This window comes from Homalodisca vitripennis, chromosome 6 (assembly GCF_021130785.1).
Source record: "Homalodisca vitripennis isolate AUS2020 chromosome 6, UT_GWSS_2.1, whole genome shotgun sequence".
Taxonomy (NCBI): Eukaryota; Metazoa; Arthropoda; class Insecta; order Hemiptera; family Cicadellidae; genus Homalodisca; species Homalodisca vitripennis.
The window spans coordinates 119,004,941-119,030,572 of record NC_060212.1 but is presented as its reverse complement, the minus strand read 5'-3'; the positions used below and the strand labels follow the sequence as shown (position 1 = coordinate 119,030,572).

Here is a 25,632-nt window from a genome sequence, read left to right as displayed (position 1 = left end):
TGTCTAGCTTGAATACATGTATGTTGTGAAGTAATAAATAACCATGAATAATATATTAAAGTCGATTTTTGGAAAATTACTCTCTCTCTCTCTTTCTCTCTCTCTCTCTCTCTCTCTCTCTCTCTCTCTCTCTCTCTCTCTCTCTCTCTCTCTCTCTCTCTCTCTCGCGCTGGAGTTTTTATGTTTACTTAAATAACACATTTTTACGTATTAACTATTGATTTTGCTATCGTTTTTGCTATCGTTTTTGCTGCCCGTGATTTAATCATGCGTTTACTCCATGATTGATTATCATTGTTATGTAATGTATATATAGGTATTTGAATATAATTCTTGATCTGTTTTTAACTTTCAAATTGTAATTGCATCATTTTGTGACGAGATCCATTGCATGTAAATGTGTATAGAGCAATAAAGATATCTATCTATCTATCTGTCTAGTGGTATAAGTCCTATAGAGTGAAATGTCTCAAATCCATTTGCATATTTTTATTGATCTCCCCGGGAATCAAATCCATGGTCTCTCGGTTAGAGATCCACAGCCTTACATCTATGCAAGGGGAACCATATTTTGTTTATATAACATGTTATAAACTTCATTTCTGTAAAATGCCTGTCTATGGCATTTTAGATAGGCAACTTCAATGGCAGAAGTTCAATGCCTAACCAAGAAATGACCCAAATGAATCTTTAGCTTCAACCCGCTGGGATCACTTCAATAACAAAACCTTCAAACCAATGTGCTTCACAGTTTACAATGACGGGCTAACATGCTCTGGCATGTCCTATTAGTTGGCTTAAAGTTTGGTTAGAAATTAATACAATTATTGATAAGTTAATTCTGTTGATGTTTTAAGTTTAATTCACCTCCTATTTTGTTTGTTCTTTTACTTTGGATAGAATGTTCTATTAATCCATATAGGTCTATTCATATAATGTATCCTTTTACTCTATGGATATCTTTGCTAACTAAAGATATTTTTCATTGTAATTCTTTACTCTATGCCTTTATCATAAGGGGGCATACAACAGAATTTTGTTATTTCATTCGTTTTGATTCTCATTCTCATTATTGGTTTGGTTTGTCAGTGAGGTTAAGCGTGAATTTGCACTTATTGAGCCTCAAAATATAACGTCCGTTTTTCTTCGTATACAATCTTTATTCAGTTAGTCTGATCGAAGGAATTTTACTTTATTTTAATTATCTTTATTTGTATTTAAAATGGGCACGTCAAGATATGACAGGGCTATTACTGTTTTCTCACCGGATGGTCATCTTCTCCAGGTAGAATACGCTCAAGAAGCTGTACGTAAAGGATCTACTGCAGTAAGTAATCGTACAGGCTTTGTTCAAATATTAATGTACTGTATATTAATGATTGGTGATGGCAAGTAGGTGGATAGTTTACATAGATTTCTCAAAGGCTTTAGGCTTTGTGTCATAGTCACCTCCAACAAACTTAAATCCTATGGTGATAATGGAAACCTAGCCTAATTTACGTTCTTTTCTTATCTGTCAAACCGTAAACTTGCAGTAAAGTTTATGGGAGCCACTTCTCGTAGTTCTAATGCAGATTAGGAGGCCTGCAGTATGATGAGCGCATAACACTCAAATGGAATCGAATATCGATTAGAATGATTTAAATGACAGACCCTACAAAGTTATTGTAAGTACACTGTTCAGCCGATCGCTGCTCAGACTTAGTAAAGTTGTATTATTTTATGTAATCTCAAATATGTACATTTCTTTGACATATAAAAATATGGTAATTGTGAAAGTAACGGCTGGAGCGGCAAAATACGAGTTTTGCTTTATTAACTTATTGGAATCCTCCTACAGAACAAAACACTATAAGGTTTGATGGGGTGCAAATGAGAAATAACGAAGTTGTAGAACATAAAAATGGAACAACTGTTGACGTGCGGAGCAATATTTCCATGTTGTACAGCCATGTCGGGCATCACATGACCTTTTGTGCCCGTGATTCAACCTCGTGATGATGTCATCGGATGCAGCGTCATCTTTGCAAACATAAATGAAAACTAATTATGAAATGAGCAGAATTTTGACCCTAATGAACAATGTTTTTCTTAATTTCGAGCTATAAATTAATTAGTTGTTATCAGGTTGAGACGAGTGGCTGACAAGTACGCGCTGCGGCAGGTGCTGCCCTGCGCTGATGTCAACGAAAGAAAAACATCCCTCGCGATAGTACCTATCAGTAAAATATCAAATTCTAGAGGGGTTGATCAGAAATATAAATTGAATTGTAATACAAAGGCAATTATGTACAGTGTAAAATCTTAATAAATAATGAAAGCCTCTAATATACATATATATAAATGGACATTAACCCTTTGAGTGCCACGGGTATTTTCCGAAGGCATGTGCATAAAGTGCCACACTGTTTTTCGCATATTTGTAAGTTTTTGGGAAAAAAGCTGTTGTAAAATAACTACCAAACAGATTTCCATCATTTTGTTGTTGTTTTTTTTCTTATTAAATGCAGAATATGATACATATAGTTACAAATAAAATTTGATTTACAAAAATATAAAAATGACAGTGGTATTTATAAAAAAAGTTTTTTACTTTTGTATAAAAAGTTAAGTTTCGACCTAATTTGTGTGTATACGGTATTTTTCAGATTTTTTTTCTTTATACCATGATAAAGGCCATGAACAAAATGCTGCCCGGTACCGACATTTTATGAACTGTACTTCATTTGTCAGAGTTTAGAAATTACTTAGTAATGATGTAGTTTTCCCAATCAATCTAATAAAACATTAATACAACACAAATAAATATGATTAGTAAATTTAGAAACAAATACTTGCTAAAATATTTACATAAAAGTTAACATTTACTAAATAATAACCCTAATAATATTTACACTGAAAATTCATGTTTTTCGCTTGAACACAACTCAAATCATACATTACTTTTGTAAAGAAATACAGTAAAATACTGTATAAGTTACTATTTTATTTTGTATTTACTCAAATGCTTGGTTATCGGCACATAAACAACAGGAAAAGCCGTTACGCAACACGGTACTCGTCCGCTATGTCGCGTGACTGGAAGACAGAATCATCGCACAGGTACTTCGTTATTATCACAGCCCACTATTTTTGGACGAGTTTTCCTTATCAGAGATCAAAATAAACTTCATTATACGTTCCTTCTTCCATAATGAATCGAAAAATACTCGATGAGCCATACTTCCTATCTCCAAATCGTCTCCAAATAGACACACGAATGACCTGACATTTTCGAATAATGAAACGTTGTTCTTATAGTTTTTTATTTAATTGATTGTCGTAATAACTTGTAAATTCCAAAATAGGTTAAATAAAGTCAGTTGTTTTAAATACTGTAATTTATTTTGTCCCCGATAAGGAAAACTCGTCCAAAAATAGTGGCTTCTTGATAAGTACCCAATCAACATAAGTTTCACAGATAAAATAGTAGAGAAACAACATAAAACTCGTATTTATTGATAGTTTGGAAGCTATTGAATACAGCCGTCTGATTATTTGGCCAAAATAATCTTGTACTATATAAAATATTATCAAAATACGAAACGTCAAAATTGGCGACGCTGGCACTTTATGCACTTTTTGTACCATCAAAATTAGCGACGCTGTGGCACTCAAAGGGTTAATAGAGAACACTTACCATTAGTGTGTTCCAAGAACGTGCAGAACGCCAAACTCCATCGAAATATAGCGTTGTCTCGCTGGCTTCAAATGCAACAATGTGGTCACCAAACCAAAATATGTCTCTATGTCTAAGTGCGTTCTTTCAAAAAAAGGAACCTGCCCGGGCCGATTTTTAAAAATTACGACATTCAAAACATTTTTAACTACTTTTACAAATTTTTCTGTCACAACGAAGCATCAAAGTCTCCCAGTTTAAAAACAATACAGCCATTCTTTTCAAACATACACCTAAGGGTATAAAAATTAATTACTGAATTTCCTAATATAACCGTTAATAAAGCCTTTCAAAACATCTAATAAAAGTAGAACTGATAATATTTTGCATTACAAAAAAAATTATTTTTTGTCATTTTCTTTAGCTTTGAAGTTGTAGCTTTCTTACTGGCTAGATGTAACCAAACATATGTTTTTTTTGGACAGCTGATACATTGTTAATAGTTTCCCTCCAAACAACAAATTGAGGTTATGTTCAAGAAGATTGAAGTTTTTCTCTTCAACTGGGAAATTTTCATTTTGATTTGGTAAGTTTTTGCTGGTTTTTTTAACTAATACAAAAATCAATTCTTGATGTCACGTCCGTAACAAAAAAACTACTAAAAGTTTAATACCAATTGTAATAGTTGGTTAATCAACATGAAATTTTACAAAAGTTAGGAGTGTACCTTTTTTAATTAATTGGTAGTCTTTATGTGAATGAATAAAAATATTTTCGACAAAAGATAAGTGTTACAGACGTGACATCTCGTACTGTTAAACACGATACTATCTTGTCTGATATGGAAAAGGCAGTGTTTAACAGCTTGTGTGTGCTTTTAAAACCTATAGGCCTACTTGAAGTTTGTTTTTGTACCTTGCAGTGATTTCAGTAGCCTAGGCTTACATGGTGCCTTGTGTTTTCCAACCTTAAAAAAATGTGTGCTAAACATTAAACTTTTCGTTTGAGTAAAGTATGCCAATATAATTAAGGTTGTGGGTGAGTGGTGATATCAAACCCTTAGATAGCCCTACAGTATTTGTAATTTTAATGGATTCTAAACAACAGTAAAGGTTAAACCTTCACTTGTCTTCATTGGGCATTCCTATTCGCCAGTTACTGAGTTACTGGACATACCCACACCGCAACTGGATGAAGTGGGCAGATGTGATCACCGCTTAGGCCTACTGATTACAAAGAGGTTACATTTCTAGTTATGTTATAGTCTTAAAACTTATAGTTTTGGAGTGGTTATTTAAAACTAATATAACCTGTTTTATTTTTTCCAGAAAATGTCGAGTAGAGATCGTGTTGCCAAATGCAGAGCGAAGAAGAAGGAAAATCCAACTAAGTGGCAAGAGCATCTTGAGAAAGATAAGTTGCGTAAGAGAGCCGTCAGAGCTAAGGAAAAAGAAGATTTACATGGTGATAATAAACTTTTACTCCTAAAAAGGGAAAAAGATAGGGAAAGACAGCGTCGTTGCAGGTTTGAGAAAGAAAAATGTTAATGTTGAAGTCTCTGGGTCTGATCTTGGCTCTTACACAAGTCCAAGAACCCTAGGAAAGGCTGTGAAGAAGGTAAAAGCTTTGTTGCCTAAGAGTCCGTCAAAGAAAACGTGCAGTTTTTAAGCGTTTAATGTATGAAAACCTTGATCCTGAGATAGTTAAAAATATTTTTAAAACAAGAAAATCTGGATCAAGACAACTATCAGAAGAGTGCAAACAGAGCGTGATTGAATTTTTTAACAATGATGAGATTAGCCGTCAGGCTCCAGGAAAAAGGGATGTCAAATCTGTAAAGGACCCTCTTACTGGGAAACGGGGCCTGATCCAAATTCGCCATATGGTTATGGGAATTAGAGAGGCTTATGAACAGTTTTAAAAGTTCGCATCCAGACGAGATTTCAAAATCTAAGTTTTATAGCTTGCGGCCTAAACACATCCTGCCCTTAAGTGAGATGCCCCATACAGTATGTGTTTGCATTAAACACGCCCAACTTCTCGTTCTTGATTGAACCAATATCTAAATTTCATCCTGCATTCCCAAAAAACTCATAATGAGCTTTTAGGGTCAGTTTGTTGTGATACAGAATCAGTGACCTGTATGACAAATGAATGCGAGAACTGTATTCAAAAATTAGAGACTCTGCTGAGTTCTGATGTTGATATGAATAAAAGGCTCAAGTGGAAGGAGTGGAAAACAGTAAATAATAGACCTAAGTTGGTAGAAAATACTACAACAACGTTGAAGAGGATGGTTTTAACATTAAAACAGTCAACTAGCTGCATTTAAGACGCACACATATATTAAAAGAGTACAGGCACAATACTTTGAGAAGTGTAAAAAATCTTTGACCAAGAACCCCAAAAGTGCTGTAATGCAAGTAGACTTTGCAGAAAATTATTCGATCATCCAACAGATGAAATTCAAAGCGCTCACTGGGCTCATAACCAAACTACAATATTTACCTGTTGTATTTGGCACAATGACAAAGTATACAGTTTTTGCTGTCATAAGTGATGACTTGAAACACAGCAAAAACTCAGTGTTTGCTTTTATGAAGGCAATTATAGTTAAATTTAAGGAAGTAGTTCCACAAGTAAATAAGTTGATTGTTTTTTCAGACAACTGTGCAGGCCAATTTAAGAGCCGGTATAATGTCGCAATTGTCTGCTACGCTGAGAAAGATTTTGGAGTTACGTTGGAGTGGAATTTTTTTTGCTTCGGGGCACGGCAAAGGGGCAGTTGATGGAGTGGGAGGTTTCTGTCAAGAGAACTGTCTGGAGGGAAGTTCAAGGGAGGCAATGTTTTGTGAGCACGCCTTTATGATTTTTATGAGACAGCCAAAGTAAAGTGCAAAGAGACTGTCATTTTATTTGTCCCACAGGCTGAAGTAGATTCAGTTGCAACACTCCTCACTAAAAAGATGGGACAACCTGATTGAGATTACCTAAAATACAATCTATGCATCACTTTCAGGGGTATGACGATAACTACATGCTCATTGGTAAGACATCGGTTGATTTGATGTTAAAAGTTCCAATTGTAGAAGAATCTTTAAGTGATGAACCTTCAAGTGAAGAAGAAGACAACCCTTCTAGTTTCAATGACTCTAACAAAAGATCATGACCGCTTCTATAGGTTTAAGGATGTGTATACTGACTCTGAGGACAGCTCTAAAGAAGAAGAAGAAAATACAACGAAACCTGCTCCATACACATTTGATGAATTGAAGCTGGATGTGTACCTTGTCGTCTCATTTACCACGGGTAAAAAGACTTTGAATTTTGTGGCAGTAACTCAAGGAGAAGTACAGCCTGATCGTGAAATTGAAGTTATGTTTATGGAACCTTATGGAGGCAAATCTACGTTTAAGCCTAATGAAAATGACATAAGCTTTATATCTTGTGACCAGATCGTTGGCATTTTTGCCTAAACCTGATATAATTACCAAGGGAGGTAGAATTCTTTACCAGTTTAAAAATGATGTTGCTCTGTAAAAGTTAGGACTTGGACTTTTGTCAAGCTCTGTCACTAAGACAATTTAGTCATTATTTTATTTATTACTATTATTTTTATTGTTACTGACTAGTCAGTAATATTCTTCTTGTAATTTTTTTACATTATTCAGGTTTTAGATCAGGTAAAGTTTTTTCCACCACTCACGTGATTTTTCTCTCGTCGCCCATGCGATTTTAGGCCCTCACACACATATATTACATGATTATATTATTATTAATTATATATTACATATAATATATGTTAAAGTGTGTGCATTGTGGTCAAATAAATGGTTTTTAATGAGAAATTTTACTTTATTGTCACGTCTGTAACAAACCCCAGTCACGTCCGTAACAATGTTTACATTTTTTTTTATTTTTTATTTCCAATGTTTTCTGATTAGACATTAATGTTTCCCAGTAGGAAATTTTCTTAAGACTATCACAGATAATTTTTAAATTGCATATTTCTCAAATAATTAACAGACTTTTAAACAGTTGTCATACTATGTCAGAACCTAGGTGCTTTTTCACGTCACGTCCGTAACACCAACTCTATTAGATATGGCATTAAAACAAATAATGTTATGTATTTTATATTCAGGATGAAAAATTGTATACACATTTGTCTATCTGCTTGGTATTAAATATTTATAGAAAAAAAAAAAACTTTAATTTTTATTCTAATGAGAAGGTGTGTAACTGTCACGTCCGCAACAAAAGAATGGCTGAATACGCTACCGCACGACAAACAAATACACCCATTATTAAAAATTCCATGTTCTATTAAAAAGGAAACAATCTCCTGTCGGTCAAAACTTAAACTCTTAACATGCCAGAGAAAACACTACGACACAAATTTCACCACGATTCGTCAAACTAGTGGATGGTTGATCCATGATTGTCACGCACTCACTCGATCCAACCTACAGTACACGATATCTTGTGAAGCACTGACTTCTGCCCTGAAGCGCTCAGATAACAGATACGCTATCAGTCCCAGCCGCAGATAATATTTACAAATACCCAGACACAGCACACAAACAGGACATTAAAACGTTAAAAACTTGACTATTTATGAATATACCCCCTAAAACCATGTTATTTATCATTTGCATCCCCTAAAACTATATATATATTTTTGTTCAGGAGGATGAGCAGAATACGTTGATAATGTAAAATTCGTGATTTGCCAGGTCGGCCTTTAACCTTTAATTTCCAAAAATGTAGCTTCACCATAATACAATCTTAAAAGTCTATAATGTAATTCAGTTCGACATTAATGTTCCAAATTAATCCAAACAAAGTTAAATCATGTGTATGATATTTGAGTGTAATGGCTGCTGAGATGGAAAAACTGTTTTTTTATCAATAACCTATTCTAAATCTGAAATAGCGAATCGTCGTCTTCATCGTTTATATATTTTCGTCCAAATCGTTTGGAATTACTGATGGTCGGCCATCATGCACATTTTCCTGTACTTCATTATAAGCTCGTACCCACTTGTGCACTTTATTGTCACTCATTATGTTAGGACCGTAAACTTCAGTAATCTGCAGATGAATTTCCGCCGCAGAAATGTTTCTTGCAGACAAAAACCGTATTAATGCACTTACTTCATAATCGGCGGGCTGATCAGTTGTCTTAAAGATTGTGAACAGATACTATAAACAGCAACAGAAACAACGTTAACCCTTTCAGGGCCATGACCAATAATATGAGATGTTGCAAAAATTGTTCACATCTCATATCCCCTTGTGACTAGTCAAAAGTGCCAGGCTACGATTTTGCAGTCACTTAGATTAAAATTGATAATTTTTCATAAAAATTAGAGAATGACCTAAAAGTTGCACCAAATTACTCGTATAGATATATACTATCAACAAAAAAACATATAGATGTAGTTGTAAGTAGGTAATTAAAAATTTAAAAAACTAATGTTTTAATAGATTACATAAAAATTTTTTATTTCTTTATTCTTTTTTTTGCAAATAACTAAAAAAGGAAAAATAATTTTACATGGGAAGCTATTTTATTATATTGTACATTTAGACAGGAACAACCATACAACATTTTTTGTTATTTCTCTCATAAATAAATTTTTTATGACACATTTTGTATAAATACGCATAATTGTACTTCACAACATATTATAAATGTTAAAGCAACTGACTCTTAAATTGCAAGAAACTTAAAATAAATATTCACATTATGGATGTACCAGTAAACAGATGATTGTAGGATCCATAATACAGTTAAAAACACTATTTACCAAGAAATATTTACACAATTTTATTTGAAATTTATTTACACTTTTTCTATTTTCAAATGTGATATTTACAATTTCATTCCCGTGAGATCGCAAATTGTCAGTCATTGTAACTACTACACACAATAGCTAAGCACGTAACAACTAACACTACTAATATTTACAACCACAAAATAAAATAATGAAGAAGAATCCAGCATACAATAGTACGATTACACTAAAGCATAAAGAGTTAACAACAAAAGATCGAGTCAGCTGATAATGTCTTGGGACAGTTATGAAATAAAAATGAATAGACCTCCAAAATAAAAATGATATTCATATTAATTATCTACAAATATACTAGGGAATAAAAATACATAAAACTTTAATCATTTGACATCGTATTTATTTAAGAAAACGATGAATATCAAGGAGACTATATATTGCCGCCTGGTGCATATGTTACCGACGGCAATATTTTGCCGCCTGGCACTTTTCAGATGCGATCTATGGCGGCAATATATTGCCGCCTGGCCCAGAAAGGGTTAATGGTGCTGCTTGACGCGCAAAGCGAGTCGGGAGTTGGCACACATGCGTGTTTTGTCCTTGGTGCCAAATTTAAATAGTTACGACAAATCAGATCTTACTTTTGGAATAACCCTTGTATATCGAGGATTTGTTACTCATGAATATATATGACTTAATAATCATGAATATCGATAATTGTAATTCGATATATTACTTTATATTTACTGCAGGGTATGAAAATTACAAGTTATGACATTGTGAAACATTAAAAGTCGAACTATTTCTTGCACGATATTAGGAAATCATGGTTAAGTGATACTTAACAATATTTGGTATTATCTGGAGGTATTATTTTTGAAAGAGTATTTTTTACCAGTGACCTAACAAAAAAAATTACATTATTCGAAAGAAAAGATTTTATTTGACTTACTATGAAAATTACATGTCATTATGACAATCGGTTATTGTTTTCTGCCTTCAAAAAGGAAGTGAATTAGCAAGCTGGTGTCCTTCGGGTAATACCACAGTATTGTAATATTTTATTCTGTTTCGAGCACTCTTGATCACAACCACTAAAATTTGTCTGTTACTGATCCTGATAGTTTAGATACAATTTTAATAAATTTGTATTAACAGGTTGGAGTTCGTGGCGCAGACGTAGTAGTTTTAGGGGTGGAGAAGAAGTCTGTAGCAAAGCTGCAAGAGGAGAGAACTGTACGAAAAATATGCCTCCTGGATGATCATGTGGTGATGGCCTTTGCAGGTATGTGTTACTGAAAGGATTTGTTGGAGTATAAGCAGTAAAATTTGCATACTGTTCTGATTACTACAGGAGGATTATTAATTTAGACTGTAAAATAAATTGTTTTTACATAACTTTATTAAAATGCAGTAACTCTTGAAAATTAAGATAAAGATATTATGTACGCATATTTATTTTGCCAAATGGTCTAGACTAATTTTATAATTTCATTACAATTCCATAATTTCCCGCTTAATAATATGTGAAATTGTGGAAGATAGAAAACCAGTTGTTATCCAAATTGTTAGTTATTTAACTGCATAAAATTTATTTCTTTATTAAATTTTTGTGCCACCCTCATTTTGGTGAAGTATATACAGAGTTCAAGTGTATGTTTTCCAGTTACACTTTACCAGATTAAGGGTTGAAAGCAATATCTTGAAATACTGTATACTTAAACAATTAAAATTTTTACTTAGGATTTGTATGATACTGTTACAATTAATATGAATCTCAAAAGTGGATCTTAATAGCAGTATTATTAAATAAACGTTAACATTTAAAATCCCTTAGAAACTTAAGCTAAACGGCTTTCAGAACTTGATTAACGTCAGTAAATGACAATAGTAGTCAAAACTATTGATGCTGTTTTTTTTTATTTGTACAGTTTTTATAAGACCTTTATGAAAAGTTGGGAAAAGACAAGGTATAAATCCTGAAATAAAAAATTTATATTGTTAAGGTATATTTAATAATCCAAAATGAATTACAGGTCTGACTGCAGATGCTCGAATATTGATTAACAGAGCACAGATAGAATGTCAGTCACATAAACTGACAGTAGAGGATCCTGTCACGCTGGAGTACATTACTCGATATATAGCAGGTAATATATCTAGTTGAATATTGATTAACAGAGCACAGATAGAATGTCAAGTCACGTAAACTGTCAATAGATGATCCTGTCACGCTGGAGTACATTATGCGATATATAGCAGGTAATATATCTAGTTGAATATTGATTAACAGAGCACAGATAAAATTTCAGTCAGATAAACTGACAATAGAGGATCCTGTCACGCTGGAGTACATTATGCGATATATAGCAGGTAATATATCTAGTTGAATATTGATTAACAGAGTACCAGATAAAATGTCAGTCAGATAAACTGACAATAGAGGATCCTGTCACGCTGGAGTACATTATGCGATATATAGCAGGTAATATATCTAGTTGAATATTGATTAACAGAGCACAGATAAAATGTCAGTCAGATAAACTGACAATAGAGGATCCTGTCACGCTGGAGTACATTATGCGATATATAGCAGGTAATATATCTAGTTGAATATTGATTAACAGAGCACAGATAAAATTTCAATCAGATAAACTGACAATAGAGGATCCTGTCACGCTGGAGTACATTATGCGATATATAGCAGGTAATATATCTAGTTGAATATTGATTAACAGAGTACCAGATAAAATGTCAGTCAGATAAACTGACAATAGAGGATCCTGTCACGCTGGAGTACATTATGCGATATATAGCAGGTAATATATCTAGTTGAATATTGATTAACAGAGTACCAGATAAAATGTCAGTCAGATAAACTGACAATAGAGGATCCTGTCACGCTGGAGTACATTATGCGATATATAGCAGGTAATATATCTAGTTGAATATTGATTAACAGAGCACAGATAAAATGTCAGTCAGATAAACTGACAATAGAGGATCCTGTCACGCTGGAGTACATTATGCGATATATAGCAGGTAATATATCTAGTTGAATATTGATTAACAGAGTACCAGATAAAATGTCAGTCAGATAAACTGACAATAGAGGATCCTGTCACGCTGGAGTACATTATGCGATATATAGCAGGTAATATATCTAGTTGAATATTGATTAACAGAGTACCAGATAAAATGTCAGTCAGATAAACTGACAATAGAGGATCCTGTCACGCTGGAGTACATTATGCGATATATAGCAGGTAATATATCTAGTTGAATATTGATTAACAGAGTACCAGATAAAATGTCAGTCAGATAAACTGACAATAGAGGATCCTGTCACGCTGGAGTACATTATGCGATATATAGCAGGTAATATATCTAGTTGAATATTGATTAACAGAGCACAGATAAAATTTCAGTCAGATAAACTGACAATAGAGGATCCTGTCACGCTGGAGTACATTATGCGATATATAGCAGGTAATATATCTAGTTGAATATTGATTAACAGAGTACCAGATAAAATGTCAGTCAGATAAACTGACAATAGAGGATCCTGTCACGCTGGAGTACATTATGCGATATATAGCAGGTAATATATCTAGTTGAATATTGATTAACAGAGTACCAGATAAAATGTCAGTCAGATAAACTGACAATAGAGGATCCTGTCACGCTGGAGTACATTATGCGATATATAGCAGGTAATATATCTAGTTGAATATTGATTAACAGAGTACCAGATAAAATGTCAGTCAGATAAACTGACAATAGAGGATCCTGTCACGCTGGAGTACATTATGCGATATATAGCAGGTAATATATCTAGTTGAATATTGATTAACAGAGCACAGATAAAATGTCAGTCAGATAAACTGACAATAGAGGATCATGTCACGCTGGAGTACATTATGCGCATAGCAGGTATTGTATCTAGTTGCAAGCAATCATATCATCTACAAGGTATGAAATAACATTATTTTTTACTGGTCTGTAAGAAATTCAATTCTAATTTTTGTCACTTTAGCAAGTGAATATTAATCAATTATGCCCTTTTGGATTCAATTGACACATTAATTAGGTATTCGTAGTTCCAACGAATCCAATATTAACTGAAGAGGTTTTGTCATCCATTACAACTACAGTGTAACATTGAATGGCTTTGTTATTTTTGTGCAAATTGCGTAACATAAATTCACAACTACCCTATTCATACGAACGAAGTAAAATCTAAAACTTTGTAGTCCTACACCTGTACAATACAACAACAAACTGTGACATGAACAGGTCACGAACCATGAACAGGTCATGGTTTTATCACCTGTGGCATTAGAAACATCTGATCCAGGTTTATTCCGACTGAGGATGGCAATAAAAATGATGTTGGAATGGAAATATAAATTTAAATTTACAATATCATCCTTTGTGTCTTTATTATTAAATGCCCAATATATTTCATACACTTTTAATGTGTTCATGTTTCCTATCCCATATAATTATGCACAGCACTTTTAAGACCTTGAATTATTTATACATATAATGATTTGTATCATAAAATGCAATATGTACATACGTTCAATATATTTTTGTATGTTTGTCCAATATATTTTTTAAGGCAACTGGCACATTCAATTTCTTCTAACGCCAGATTAAAAAAGTTTTCACAGTTGTTTCTGTTTTTTATGAATTAAAAAAAAATTAATTTTATTTGTGGTTTTAAAAACAAGAGATTATAGCCATATTTTTTCAATTGCTTATTAATACAGTTTTGTACAGTGTGGCTGTATTCAACACATATATTTTTTCCCTAATTGGATTTCATTGATTTTTACTTTATTTTTTAACTTAATTAAAAGCCTATTCACCATCCTAATGTGATAACCATTTGCTTTTGCGATGTATTTTTTATAATATTTCATTTGTTATTATAATTCTTGGGAGTCAATGGTAGATTTAACATTCTATATATGCTAAGTAGTTGTATGTTGCAACCTTTTGTTTGTAGTATTGGTAGGAAGAAGATTGTCTGATCTGAAGTAGTAGGCTAGCCAAAAAATATTAAAATCAAATTTTTCTTGTTTTTTCCAGAGTGAGATCAAGAAAATTTAGCTTTTTGTTTCCTTCAACTTCTCAAGTGTAAATTTTAATTTAGGTGTAATATTATTCAAATGTTTAAGTACAGTAACAAGTTTAATTGCTGGGTATTGTCATCCAATAGTCACATATCTGTGATAAAACAAAATTTTGTTTTGTAATTATTACTGTTGATTTGACAAATTCAGTTTTAAACTGTAGCCTTAAGATGGAGTGTCACCTTCAAAACATGTATCTAGTGTCAAAACCTCTTGGATGGATTGTATTTGATGTAGGTAATACCTAATGTGGTGCTCTTAAAAGTTTAACTGTAGTAATTTAGAGAAAAATGTCATGGGTATTTAACTTTTAATTGACTGAGTCTTAGCAAAGCCTATTAATTAAGGGGCTGATAATTTTTTATTTCTGTCTGTTTGTCTTTAAGCATTTCAAGAATAAATTGACTTACAGACTTGAAATTTTGTATGAAGCCTAATGTCTATATAAGCAACACTTGGTTATGATGGTCCATGTCAAATATGCATATTTTGGATAAACTAGTTTCAAAGGTCCTAGTAAATGTCCTGTGGGTCTGTAACCACACTTTTAGCTTTAACCCTTGTGGACATTGAGTCGCAGAAGGTTGTTTTACATTCTAAGTTGAGTACCCCCTCTTGGTGAACAAAATTTAATACAGTGAAAATGATTTTTCAGGATTAAAACAAAAGTACACTCAGAGTAATGGGCGACGTCCTTTTGGAATCTCCTGTTTAATAGCTGGATTTGATTACGACGGCAAACCTCACCTCTACCAGACTGAGCCTTCAGGCATATATTACGAGTGGAAGGTAAGTTACACACTTTTACTACTTAAAAATTAGTTTTTTTATTGTTTAGGTTGGTTTTCTTCATTTTCAGACAGAGGCACATACATATTACATACATTTAAATGTAGGGTAAAACATCAGTTGTGCACATTGAACACTTTATTTTAGCTATCATTGAGGAAGGAAGTAGTTCGCAAATTTGAAATATTTGAACAAAAATTTCCTATATAGATATTAGCTACATAAGTAGCAACATAAACTTAAAACAAAAATACTTCCAGAGTGAAACAAATTTGATAACACCAAACTTGTAAGTAAAGCCCTATTAACTGTAATACAAATGTAACATTTCGTTCTAAATCAAACACATTTTGTATTTATGTATAACAACTCATTGTTATTATTGAAATAGTTAAATATTTGTCTTTTTATCATCTTAAAGCAGTTAAACATTAGTTTTATAGTTATTGAGAAAATGGGCAAATGTGTTTATTTATATTTATTATTCAAGTTCTTCATGAATCTAATTTTGATATTGTAATTGTTTTAAGAATTTAACTTAGAACTACGAGTTTAAAAGCTTAGTCAAAATATGTTCATTTGTACTGAATGGTGTTTTTGTAAATTCTTGACTGGTAAAATAAGGTATACACCCATTTTCTAGTTTTAATGACTTAACTGTCTACTATCCAAGTATCGTAAAATTAGATTTCAACTTTACATATCATATATTTATTATTGTAAATCAGTACTAAATTGAATAGTATGATACAAAATGGTAATTGAATATGTGTGACAAAGTAAACTGAACAGATATTTTTGATAAGTACTTTGTACATTTGAATAAATTGAACCATTTTCACTTGAATATTGCCACTTTGGTTATTCAACATCATTAAAGCTTTATTATAACATTCAGTTAAAACAAATATATAAAAGTAAACCAGTATATATGTTTTTAAATACTTTAGTGTGCATTAGAAGTATTTGTAAAACTTGATGTTACAGTTTTTGTACAATTGGCAATACATGTGTTATATCACAAATAAATAAAAAATCCTTAACATAGATACATTAAGTTATTAAAAAATGTTTTATGTGTAATTGATAAAACTTTTTTTGCATCTTTTAGTTTACACCCAACAAAAATATAATGTAAATTTAGAATTTTTTGCTTTCCAAGTAATTTGTGTTTAATATCATAACCACTCTTGATAAGCAAAACATATTTAGTAGTTCTAATAAATTCGTACAAGTATTTTGTTTAAAGCCAAGAATTTTAACTGAAAATAAAAGTACAAGGAAACAACAGGATCCAGGAAATTCTACCGGAAAGGATTAAGAGTGAGTGAATTACAAACTGGAGAATTTGTCATACTTAACCTCTGCATGTAATTAGATTTGCGTGTAAATTATCGTGAATGTCACTTTGAAGGAAATGTTAATTAATGAGTTACGTCTTAATATCACTCAAATGATTAACTTGATCTTGACTTTTAGCTGCATAAAGCTAAGAGACCTACAGCTGAAATATAATTTTTTCAGGCAAATGCAACAGGGCGGAGTGCTAAAACTGTCAGAGAATTCTTGGAGAAGCACTACACAGTAGACGATGTGTCAACAGAGAAGGGCACTGTGAAGCTGGCCATCAAAGCTCTACTAGAGGTGGTTCAGTCAGGCCGCAAGAACTTGGAGATTGCTGTCATGAGAAGAGGCCAACCCATGCAGGTTAGTAAATGCTTTCATACAAAATTGTTTGGTATCTGATTACATCGCTTAACCCTTTTAGTGTTAAGGGGTCTGGCGCATTGCCATACCCAAGAGTGCTATGCATTTTAGTGCATATATGCAGAGTTTTAGTAAATTTCTTACTACTTCCTTATTTGAGGTCATATCTTATTACTTTTTTTTATTAAAGATAATTAAACAATAAACCGAAATAAATAAAAAAAATACATTTGTACATATTTGGATTGTTATAAAAAAAATTTTCTTTATAATATAAATGTTTTTTATAATTTTTTTCACTTTGGCATACAATTTTAGTATGTAAACAATTCTATATTATTTTTCTGAGGCTACCATCGGAAAAAGCAACTAAAACTAAACAAATTACATATATTTGATTTGATTTTTACACAACAAATAAGGTGGATTAAAAATATAATAATTTGTCCGCGCCAAATTTTACCCTACATATAGGCCTAATGTTTAAAACGCTCAAGCAAAAAAGTAATACACTTACTATTATTAGCATAAATGCTTTACTAACTTTATTATTATTTATAAACGAATAAATTCAAACACGGTTAACACTTTTTTTACCTAAATAATTGTTTTATTCAGTAATAAAACTATAAAAAAATGTGAAGTAACTAATCATAACCTGCAATGTTCTTATTAGACATTGTAACTTAGTAAAATATAACACACACGGAAAACACAAATGAAAAATGAAGTAATGCAATGATTTGGAATACTAATGAAGTAGTATTTCACAATTATAACATAATTTAATGGATAAAATAAGATAAAACAGAGTAAACAAAGCACAGCGTCAGTTCGCTCGCAACGTAAACATCCGAACTGACCTTTTTATTTCACGTCAATGACGTATAAACAGCTGGTCGTCGGCAATTAAATATACAAATATCGTTACTCTATGGCTTTTGGATGAACTGTCATCGTTTGCAGCCAGTAACTTGCATAAACTGAATCAATATATATAAAAATACGCTGCGTCTACGATGTAGACGCTAGCACTTTTCGACATAAACGCAGCGTCTACGACGTAGACGCTATAGCACTAAAAGGGTTAAGTTTCTAATAAATGTGGAAATAAGGAAAAAACCATGAAGGTTAGTAGGGAATTGTTTAATCTCTTGTTACATCTTCAACATTTCATGGATTATTTATTTAACCCTTTTAGGACGACAAAAATTTTGGTTATTTTTTAGGTACGCATTTTTTGACGTGACCATATTTCATAGCGAACATACCAAAGAAGACGACGGTGAAATTGGGCAAAATGTAGTAGTTTGATAAATATATTTATAAGTCCATTATTTTAAATTGTCCTTACACCATTTTTTATCCACATGTACATAATTAAATTGTCTACAATATGGTAGCATTTATTACTATTTACAATAACCAGAAAAATTAAAAATTAAATAAAATTTTAGAATTTTTATTTTATTTTTTTATTTTATTAGTTTGGCTTCAGTTTACTATGATAAAAAAAATTTTTTTTACTGTGGGAACTAATATTACTATGTTTCTTACATAGTTTTCAGTTTAAATACAAAATTTTATTAACATTGGTTGAGAAATAATTGTTTTACAACAAAAAAACTTACATTTACTACAAAGTACCAAATTATATAAAACGGACTAAAATAAAAGTCAAACAATTAAAGTGGTTTTTACTTACCATATAATGTGGTTAAACAGGTCAAATTTATATCCACAGGTATTGAAATATGTAGTATTGCTAAGAAACACTATAAAACACTCACAAAAATATATACACTATATACAACAATGGTCTAATTAGTTAGCACATGTATGTTTTGGAAAGCAAATCGGGTGACACCCTTCCTTGCAAATTGAACAAATATAGGAGGCTCGTTTCCTTTTTCTTGATTGTTGACTATGTCCACCTTTTTCTGAACAAACCCAGCAAGTTTTTTTGTTGATTTGGAGAAAGTTTTACTAATTCCTTGTTTTGACGGTTTACCATTGACTTGGTTATCCCCAGCGCCATTACGCATATCAAGCCAAGATTTAGAAATATCCCCTATAACATTTTCAATAAATGGAAAATCTTGGCATAGGTTTTTATTTGTATTTCTTTGCATTTTAGTGTGTAGAGAATATACGCATTTAATAACATTCTAGAAAACAAAGTTAAATGTAACCTTCTTCCAATATTTTATTGTGCGTCTCTCGTCAATATATACACACATCATCATGTCAAAGGCGTCTATCCCGCCCATGAACTTGTTGTAGGAAGCCACAATTGATGGTTTTATTTCATTTATAATTCTCCCACGGCGACGTTTGGTAATTTCTTCAGATGTTATGGTAGTGTTTGTTGAGACTAATAAAACGGGCAATTTTTGGGTTTTCTTTTCGCGGGTATGCCAACGCAACCAGATTTTCTTTTTTGGTTGTACAACTTTTCTCCAACACTGAACTTCTTTTTTATACTTTGTGGTAACCCTTTCCTATTTCTGCGAATGGTACCGGTTACAAATGTTTCCTGGCTGTACAAAACATTGGCCAATTGAATGCTGGTAAAAAGTTGTCAATAAAACACATGATACCCTTTTCGTAGATAGTTTGCTGCTTCTATAGCTTCATCACAATAGAGGGACCAAGACCATACTTTTTCATTTGCTCTTTATCTTCATTGGACGCCTTTCCTTTATAACAAAAGAATTTTAACACAATATTTGGATACCGAATCACAAAGTGCCCATAACTTGATACCCCACCTATGGTGATTGTTTATTAGGCATGTATTGCATTAAACTGGGTTTGATTTTTAGTGCCGATCATACTCTCATCGATTGATACTTGCTGGTTACATAAATAATAAAAAAGGAAATAATCTGTTACAATGGTCAAAAAATTGGTTGAAATCTAGCGCAGGCATCATAATTTGGCTCATTGGGTTTTGCAACTTTTGACGTGTCTACCATGTGTGAAAAAAAGATAACAGATTTTCAAATCGGTCACGTGAAAATACTCGTGTAAACCATGGTGTTTCAGAGCAAGTTTTTACTCCAGTACGACTTTATCGTTGGTTTTTTTTACCAAACCCATGTTAAGAATTGTAGCTATAAATATACGCATTTCTGGGACAGTGACAGGCAACCAGGACCGGAAACGACTTCTTGGAGAAAGGGTGTCTCCTTTCATCCTGAGAAAAGATTCTGCATATCTGTTTGTCTCATTGACAAACAATTCAATCAGTCGCGGTAGTAAAAAATAAATTAAAAAAATCAATAGGTTTTATTGCATTTTGTGGTATATGTTTTGGACCAGGAGTTTCTTGATAGTCAAAATGGTGTTCAATGTTAGGTGGGCTACTCTCAACTACTTCCTCCCAATCACTTTCAATATCATCATCGTCGTCATCAGAACTGCTCAATACTCTCCTATTTCCAGCATTAGGCCTACTGTCAACATTGTCAGATTCGCTGTCAGATTCATGTGAAGGTATACTCACGGGTAACCTAATATTTTTTGGGCGGGGATGGTGTGGGGGTTAATAAAATCTTCAGAGTCATAAAATATATCTTCAAGCTGGAAGTCAGGGTCTTCGTCCGTGTCGTCTACAAAATCAGAACTAGAATGTTCAGATGCACTTTCTGAGTATTGTAACTCACGGTCCCAGTTCACTGCTGTGATCAGCTAAGTTAAATTGATCCATATTCACAAAAGAAGTTGAACAAAACACATTTCACTATAAATCTATAAACACTAAGTTTATAACTGATCTGAAACAATCAACTATAGTCAACGCGACCGCACTGTGACTGACTGAATGTAAAACAAAACTAGACGGAATTGGCGCGCTCCGCCGGACTGGCACTACAATAGGCGCTCACGTGCAGCTGTTCTAAAAATAGACATATGTTGTATTGTTTGGCCAAGATAAGTTCCGAAATACTCCATTTCCTGTCTCAGGATGTGCCTCTACAAGGAAAACTAATTTTTGTTCATCGTATTTTCGATATTACGTGAGTATTATGCAAACGTAAACCGGCGGGCACATAAAAGTCCGCTCGTCTTCTTCGGTAAAACTAGTGCGGACTATTGAAAAGCCCGCATCGTCTTCTTCGGCAAAAACTAGTGCGGACTATTAATAGTCCGCTCGTCCTAAAAGGGTTAATTTAAGAACATATTCTATTTAACCCTTTGACTGCTGTAGATTGTACAGCCAGCTGATTAAGCTGCAGCGTTTCATTCACTCCTAGTAACCATATATATATATATATATATATATATATATATATATATGTTGTATATAACTATTTTGTTGCTTTTATTAGTTATTTTCTAGTGTATTTAGATTTCACCTCTAAAAAATCTTTTAAAGTGTATTGGTCTATTTTGATCAGGATAAAATAAAGATAGTTTATTCCACAGTTGTTTTACTATGTGACAATTTTAGAATACAATCTTAGAAATTTTTTACTTCAAGGTATTCTGAAAAACCACTAACACATGTAGCGGGATTCACGGCTCGTTTTTCCCACCAAAACCGTCCTCCTCCTACCAGGAATATACTTTACTGAATATACTTCTAAGAAGGCTAAGTTCCGAAATACTGTATGTATTTCTGTAATTTATGTGTTGCCATAACGTAAGCACTTAAGATTTGTATGAGAGCACTTTTTCAAGACTATTGCCAATTGGAGTAAATTAGAAAAGTGATAAAAATAACAAATCTGGTACTTATTATATCTTAAATCAAAACACAACAGTAATAATGTTTTGTTACAGATGCTGAATGCAGAACAGATAGACGAGTATGTGGCTGAAATTGAAAAAGAAAAAGAAGAAGAGGCTGAGAAGAAAAAACAAAAGAAATGAGTTTATATTATCAAATTTTGTTTTTTTAACATTACAAAATACATTTTCTAAGTTTAAAAATAACTGAATGCTGCAATTTCTTTATAGTTCCTTAAATTCTAAAATAACTCATGAGAAACAAAGCTTTGTCATAAGAAGTCAATACTAATACTTATACAAACATTAAATAAAAAAAATGATCTAATATTAATTTTCTTCATATACTTTTAAATCCCATCTTGCAAGTATAAACAGTATTGATGATAAATTCACGAACTTTGTGGTGTAGACGAGGTTTCCAAAGTACTGTCAACCACAGTTACCACGAAGGATCTTAAAGGACAACACAACTTTATCTTCAAAACAGAAAAATGAAGAAAGCTATTTTGAAAAATCATAAAACTGTATTGACTAGTTCCAAGAAAAATCTATTTCCATATAAAATCTTGCAGTCATAGTGAGATGTCAGTACGCTTGACTAGACTGAGAGATTCAACATGATGTGAGTAGTGTAAATATATCACTGTACTCAACTTGAAAACATTTTTAATGTTAATACCATCTTGGAAAGAAGGTGATTTTAACAGGAGTTGCATTAGGGCTTGTTAACTAAATACAACAAGTATTTACATATGTGAAATTTCACCTAAATAGATGTAGAGAAACATCTATTAAGAACACCACTACTCTTGGTGTGTTTTTGATTATATTTAGGGTTGTCAGGCTCTTGAAATGTAGTAAAACGTGGAGGGGAGAGCGGAGCTGCAGGTGCAAAGTACATTGGAAATATGTAATATAAAAAATAATATACATGTGGCCTTATTTTCACATAGTTCAGTGCCTAGCAACGAGGATTGCTATTATTAAGACAGTTTTTTGTCTAAATTGTAAGATTTTGAACAGTCTATCAATTATTGTATTCACATCTCGTTACTATTTATATACAAGTTTTGTTATTTAATAGAACTCAACCAAACCTTTTCCTATATTGGTGACCTCGACTTGATCTGAATACTTAACCTTCTGATCTGGAAAAGGTTAGGTTGATGCCTATTAAATAATAAAACTTGTATATAGGTTAACGAGATGTGTATTTATTGAGTACAACTTATAGACTGTTCAAAATATTACAAAGTAAACTGTCTTTATAATAACAACAACCCTCGTTACGATGCACCTAACTATGTGGAACTATGTGATGACATTGTCACATACACATATATCATCACAAACCTATTTCTTATTTCAAGTGTAGTAAATCCCTCTAACTAAATCCATATTCGAACAATACTGCTGGACGGTGTTCTGATCCTTAGATTTTAACCAACACTGACATGGTCCAAATGTTGAACTACAGATACGAAGTTCTAGGGCCAACTCCACATTTCTTTACGACAATTCTAGAGGATTTAGGGACCCATGGATTTTAATAAAAATTGACATGGAGATTCCTTGGGATAAATGACGATAATTATTTAATCCCCTTTCCCTTGGTGATAAGGGGCGTAGTTCAAGATCAAATGTTTTTCGGGCAACTTCCTCTGCATGGCAATGGGAGTGGGTGCATAAATGTTTGTGAGGATTAACTTACCTTATTGACTTGAAATTTTGCTTGAATCCTCATTTCTGCATAAGGGACATTGGTTCGATGATGCATGCCATGGGATTTGCCTGAGCGTTAGGAAACATGTTTATATATTTATAAACACGAAAAAAATATTTTTATAAGCAAAATTTGTAAATAGACTTGATTACAAATTAAAACACATAACTATTTTTTAAGACACAAAATTAATACAAAAATCTCTATGTTTTTTAATATTTCCATCACGTTTGTGCACGAGTTCACGGAGCCGTTTATCGAGGAAACTGAAGTATTTCCCTAGTCACCAATAAATTGTGATGACGACATGTTCTGTCAATCAAACGAAGAAGAGCAGATTGATTTAGAAGACAAGACAACAGCACAGAGGCCAGGAAGTAAGTGTAAGGCCACAAGGATAAGCTGGCTTCCGGGAACGAGGGCATAATAATAATTTTAGATCAATAACCTAAACTATGGCTGCTTTGAAAATTCTTTCCCTTCATTCGTCCAATCTCAAGCACAAAGCCTGAACTTACAACCACATCAATTGTTTGAAAACATTCCATTGCTATATTTGGAATCATATAATTGTCTTGATTAACAATTGACATCAGTGATTGCCATTGATAGATGTCGTAATTACAAAAAAATATGTTTGGCTTCGTCAGCCCCTAAAAACCTTAGTTTCCAAAAAAATTCAAAACAAAACCGACACCTATTTTCAAATGGCAAGATACACTGAAGTAAGATTTTAAACCAGTCTGTGGGTCTTGTACTGTATCGACTCTTCCCCTTATAATCTTTGTTAAGATCCTCGTAAAGGCCAATGGGACATGAGGAAGAGCAGATTAAGGATTCGAAAGAGACCAGCCTCTCCATAAAATTAACGCCTATCATTTCATTTCTAAGATTAGTATTACAATTTTATATATGCATTGCAATCTTTTCACCAGTTTATGAATTAACGCTCTTAAAAGAACTATATATTACTTAATTTTTGTATATAAAAACAAAATCAGCGATTTCATTACTTTAAACTACAACACTGGTCTAACTGTTGTTTTGAGCAGATTTAATATTAAATCGAGTTTAAAATGTAGTAGTCAGAAATGTACAATGTGTATGATATTAAAACCAATAATCTGATATAATTCTTAAATTTAAAATTAAGTTTTCTTTTAAAATCTGTAATATTTTTAAAATTGCTTATACCCTGTTATTATGTTGTTATTCTCTTTGCTTGATATTTCAAAAACCATTAACAGTTTACACACATCACAGTTGATGTTTATATTTTGCTTGTATCCAAATCTCTTTTACCACAGACCTAATGTTTAAAATAAAATTATATATTTCGTTGCTTCCAAGTAACGGTCAGGCTTAACAAATAAAACTGTATTACCTAATTGTGAAAGAAAATTTATCAAAGTATCGTAAGCAAAATATAAAATATTTATATTTCATAGAAATATTTTTATGAATAAACTGGTATAAACAATCTGCACTAATTCTTGATCATATTTAAAATATATTTTTATTTAGATTATATCTCATATACTTCCAGTATCGATTTATTGTGGTCAAACAATAACACATCGTTAAATTGTGTAGATTTATTGCATAATTATTTTCTATATCAATGAATACGTGTTTGTATTAAGGAGGAGTCCTGATATAGTTTATAAAGGTTATTCATTATAGATTATTTCAAATGAATATCCATCTTATCGAAATTATTTAAATTGAATTAATTGAATAATTCACCTAACACCATAACGTCTTACTCAAAACCTCAGTCAACCTTAATTATTTTATGTCACAGGCAATGTAGTAATCAACAAATACTATATTTTTTTTCTTTATGTATAAATCTTTTGTTATATTTTTCCACTGTGTGTCTTGCTATGCTATTTGTATTTTATAATTTTTTGATTCCAAAGATTTAAAATTGCAAATTAAAATGATTACAAAATATCTTTAAGTGAAAGTGGTTCATCTATCGAACTATACATAACGTTCGTTTAAAATTGGATTCTTGTGTAATAATATGTTAATAACCTGTGTCAAATGTCAAACACCATAAAATATGTAAATAAC

At 32.3% G+C, this 25,632-nt stretch overlaps 1 protein-coding gene across 1 annotated transcript; it reads left to right on the top strand.

Annotated features, from left to right (window-relative positions):
* Nucleotides 1–1,069: 1,069 nt before the first annotated feature.
* LOC124364829 (proteasome subunit alpha type-7) lies at nucleotides 1,070–22,161 on the top strand. The gene is made up of 6 exons (XM_046820603.1): nucleotides 1,070–1,327; nucleotides 10,615–10,741; nucleotides 11,493–11,606; nucleotides 15,253–15,386; nucleotides 16,911–17,093; nucleotides 21,882–22,161. The coding sequence occupies exons 1-6, from the start codon at nucleotides 1,223–1,225 to the stop codon at nucleotides 21,969–21,971; spliced, it is 753 nt and encodes a 250-aa protein (XP_046676559.1). The 5' UTR covers nucleotides 1,070–1,222; the 3' UTR covers nucleotides 21,972–22,161.
* The last annotated feature ends 3,471 nt before the right edge of the window (nucleotides 22,162–25,632 follow it).

Coding starts and splice junctions, on each gene's coding strand:
- LOC124364829 (XM_046820603.1), top strand. CDS start 1,223: ATGGGCACGTCAAGATATGACAGGGCTATTACTGTTTTCTCACCGGAT. Junction 1,328..10,614: donor TACGTAAAGGATCTACTGCA/GTAAGTAATCGT, acceptor TTGTATTAACAG/GTTGGAGTTCGTGGCGCAGA. Junction 11,607..15,252: donor CATTACTCGATATATAGCAG/GTAATATATCTA, acceptor ATGATTTTTCAG/GATTAAAACAAAAGTACACT.